Source organism: Cyprinodon variegatus, unplaced genomic scaffold, assembly GCF_000732505.1.
Source record: "Cyprinodon variegatus isolate N-32 unplaced genomic scaffold, C_variegatus-1.0 Scaffold440, whole genome shotgun sequence".
In the NCBI taxonomy this organism is placed as follows: domain Eukaryota; kingdom Metazoa; phylum Chordata; class Actinopteri; order Cyprinodontiformes; family Cyprinodontidae; genus Cyprinodon; species Cyprinodon variegatus.
In genome coordinates, this window is record NW_015150893.1 from 366,687 (window position 1) to 370,994 (window position 4,308).

Consider the following 4,308-nt stretch of genomic DNA (forward strand, 5'->3'; position numbering starts at 1 on the left):
TTTCAAATTTCAAATTGTTTTTCTTATGAGTTTTACAAATTGCACTTTATTTTTTCATTTTTCGGATCACATTTTCTTCCCTTCTGGAGGCGGGCTCTCCTCCTGAATGGGAAGGAAACATTTTGATTGGTCTGCTGGACGCTAGCAACGAAAAAATGCTATTTGTAAAAATCCATCTGAAAAAGAAATTTGAATAATAAGAATTGAAAATAGGAAATATGTTTAAAATATGAAGTTGGAAAATTTTTTGAAAATTAAATAATTTGAAAATGCTATCTAAAAAAACCCAGCAAAGTTATTTTCAGACGCTTTTGATTAAAAAGTTTTTCAAATTTTAATTTCTGGATTGCAAATTTTCATTTACAAAATGTTCTTTGATTAAACAATAATGGAACAAAATTCCCTCCATACGGTGAGATTTCTGCCTGAACGGTTTCGGACCCCAAAGCGATTTTTGTGCACAAAGGAATCAGTGCTGCCAACTCCTCAGTAAGAAAAGTCGCTATTAGCAGTCCTAGACGTCACTAGATGATATCATCACCTAATTTGCATACCTCATGTCATCCGTCTGTTCCATCCGTTCTGAATCCCTACAATTATTATTTTTTTTATCTATCAAAGCAGAATAGAGAGATGGGATAGCAGGGAGGAAGAAACGTGGGGATATGAAGAGTTTTATAGAGACTTTTACAAAAAAGTAAAGAAAAAATAAAATTCAGACATTTAGATCCACACTTCATTGCAATTGTTAAAGTAAATGCACCATTAGTTGTTTGCCAGATGGCGAACAAAAAAAAGCACGAAGAAGAAGAACGTTGCACTTGTTGACTAGGGGAGACAAGGAGGCTGTAAATCGAAAATGCAGTCACTAAATGTGAGACAACTCTGTCGGTTAAAACATTTTTTTTTTTTAATGAAAACACTTTGGAATCTAGGCCGGGATTAGCAGCATATCCGCATTTTATTAGCAATCTGGTTTCCAAGTGGGAAGGTTTACTCTGCCGCAGCCTGCTCTGCATGACGACGGCAGACAGAGGGAGGATGTGATCATCTCATGCATGACAGAGTTCCGTACTTTTATGTCGCCAACGTCTCCATTTACACAGAAAAAAAGTCCCCAGATTTGAAATAAAGGTGCAAGGACGGGTTTGGAAAAGGTGCAAGATGTAGCAGGAAAAGCACCAGAGACCTCCTTGACACTGACACTACCTGACACTACCAACGTAGCATCTACACACCACCTGCGTTATGTTAACGACAAGCCTACTGTGTATATAGCACATAGCTATATACTATATATGGTATATAGTTTATTGTACCTTTATATTGTATATAACTATTGCTCTTGTATTCTGTATATATTATATTTGGCTGCACCATCAACACCATGCCAAATTCCTTTTAAGTGGCAATAACTCGTATCTTTTTAGTCGTATCTTTTCCAGGGAAGTGCAACATGTTTATTTTTATACGTTGGTCACTCCATCCTAACCGGTTTCTGTGTTGCGGTTGTGCAGGAGGAAAGCCGGACGACATCACGGTGCTGCTGTCCATCGTGGCAGAATACACAGACTAGCCTCTGAGGGATGAGGGGAGTCCGCCGCCGGAAGTGATGAACTGCTTCTATTCCTGCTGGACGGGAATGACGTCCACTTCTGTTTCCTCCACATCTACTGAAAAAAAGACGGCTTGAAACACTCTGCTGGACTGTTAGCAGCGGTGTAGTTTACCGCTGCTCACTTGCTAATCCCATCACTGAGGATCAGCAGACTGGGCTGGAAGGAGAGGAAGCATCCTGTCGGAGGTTACGTCACCTCGAAGGGAACGGCAGCATTAGGGCTTCATAACCGGGCTGATCCCCTGAAACATTTTGCAGACATTCAGCAGACATTCAGCAGACATTCAGCAGAGAGGGTCGGCAGAACAAACAGCTAATGTGACGTGAAGACGCCTGGCAGGTTGCTCTGGTGAGATTCTGCAGACGAGCAGCTCCTGCCTTCCTCTGCCGTCAGATTCTTCTGTTACTGAGAGGGAGGACTGTTTGTAGGTCAGCGATGTTTGTGGCTATTTCCCTTTAATCTTCAGGCTGCGGCTGGTGAAGTCTGATGGATGCCGAGGCGCAGACCGCTCCGGATCCGCTGGGCTTCCCCAGCCTGGCAGCCCTAAACGCACAAAGCTGGTGTTGGTCACATGACCAAACGTATTTTTGTAACTTTGTCCGCTGCTTCAGTTTCCCCTCCCTTCTCTAGAGATGCACTCGTCATCCCCCTCCCCCGCTGCAGCTTTTGTTTCCTCTCAGTGAAGCGTCGCATTCGCATTACGACGCTCTGAAACGGTGAAGCAGCTATAGAGACGACGGCATCATCCCTTTTTTTTTGACATTTTCCAGTGTTTGTCGTGTCGACAATCGGCGGTAATGAGTAAAAGTTCTGGATTTTTCGCTGATCGATTGGGTTCAGACTGACGGCGACATTTATAAATGATCTTAGCAGGCAGATTGAAGGTAAATGGATTGGTTCTCTTTGACCATCTAGTTCTCGTACTCAGTCTGGATCCACCTCATGAGTCACAGCTGCACCGACTCTCTTCCTGTTTGTCTCTAGTCATCCTCACCTGGCTGTGTGTGTGTGTGTGTGTGAGAGAATACCCTGTACAGCTGAATGCAGAGCGGGAAAATTTGAAATCTGTACAATATTTAAATAAAGATGAAAGTATTTATTTATAATGTTGCAATGACCTTTTTTATTTTTCACTTTCTTATTTTCTTCAGGTATGTAGTCATTGTTTTCACACCTGCTGCCTGCAGGCTGTTTAGCTTTACCTCCGTGCTCAGGTGGAGGATAAACAGAAACATCCGAATCAGGAACACGCTGTCCAACATGTCCGCCCACATTCCTCTGACGTCAAGAACATTTCCAACAACACGGGCGTGGCTCTGCTGATGCTTTCAAGGACGAAATCGAGAGCAGTCGCCACTTCTGGAATTCGATGCTTCAGAAACGGGGAGACTTGTTAAATAGGATGAATTGGTCGTTTATCACACAACTAAACAAAAATCTTCATCCTCATTCTGAACCCATAAAACTGTTTACCTGTTGGAAGCAGAGATGGATCAATGTTCTGACGAATGTCTTTCAGTGTTTGCTTCATCACTAACATGTCAGAACCTGAAGCACCAGCATCCTGCTCAGAGGACGACACTGTGAACTCGTCTGAGGCACGAAATGAAACCGTCAATAAAATATCTTCTAACAGATCAAACTAATTCTGCCAAACAGCGAGTTAGATCAGGTTCAGGGTTAAGCCAGACGTTACCTGTTCCTTCATACACAGAGTTCAACTAAGTATAAATACTTGCTTAATGTACTTAAGTAGCGGCCTCTTTTTTGTGTACTTGAGTATTTTTCTGAGGACTTTTTACTTTTACTCACTTTTATACGCAAATTTGTTTTTTGTATAGTTTATAAAGCACATTGCAGCAAAAAAACATTTGAGCTGTATATGAAAAAGAAAAGTAGACTGCAGTGATTAGAAAACTTTGCTAATGTTTGGATCAAAGCAACAATAATAAACAGAAAAAAAGGATTATAATTTGGATTTAAAGCAGCTGAGGTCTTCAGAACTTCTTCCAGGAGTTTATTCCAGATTAGAACTAAAAGCTTTTCCTCCATGTTTGATTCTGGTTCTGCAGATTCAGTTTGATCCAGTAGACCTGAGAGGTCTGGCTGTTGATCCACTGCCAACCAGTCTGTATGTATTTTGGAGCGAAGCCATTCAGGGATTTCTACACTAACAGAAGGATTTTACTATCTATTCTGAGACATGAGGAGCCAATAAAAGGACTTCAGAATCGGACTGATGTGCTCTACTTTCTTAGTTATAGTGAGGATGCAGGCAGCAGCATTCTGGATTCACTTTAAGGCAGACCTTTGAATACTATTTTTTTCAAGGGACCTTTATTGTTTGCACTTTACCTCCTTCCTTTTAAAGAGATTTTTATCAAACATGGTATAGAGTACCATTTCTATGCTGATGACTGTCAACTTTACGTGCCAATTGCTAAAAACAGCCACTGCCTCTTGACACCCCTTCTTGACCGTCTGGGTGATGTCAAGGCTTGGCTGTCAAAAAAACTTTCTGAAGGTCCTGGTGTTTGGAAGTGCCATCTCTGACTTTCAAGCATTCTGTGCGTTCTAAAGTAACCAGCCTTGGTGTAACCATGGACAGCGATTTTAAACTGAATGAACGCATTTTTTTAAATCATGTTTTTATCATCTCCGTCTTTTTTCTAAGGTAGAACCGTTTTTA

The 4,308-nt window shown here is 41.4% G+C and overlaps 1 protein-coding gene across 1 annotated transcript in view; it reads left to right on the top strand.

The window, feature by feature from the left end:
* Nucleotides 1–1,876, top strand: part of pptc7 (PTC7 protein phosphatase homolog) — a 14,980-nt gene extending 13,104 nt beyond the window's left edge. The window contains exon 6 of the mRNA XM_015388873.1: nucleotides 1,518–1,876. Coding sequence (XP_015244359.1) covers nucleotides 1,518–1,576 — 59 coding nt within the window. The 3' untranslated portion in view covers nucleotides 1,577–1,876. The remainder of the gene's footprint in view (nucleotides 1–1,517) is intronic.
* The last annotated feature ends 2,432 nt before the right edge of the window (nucleotides 1,877–4,308 follow it).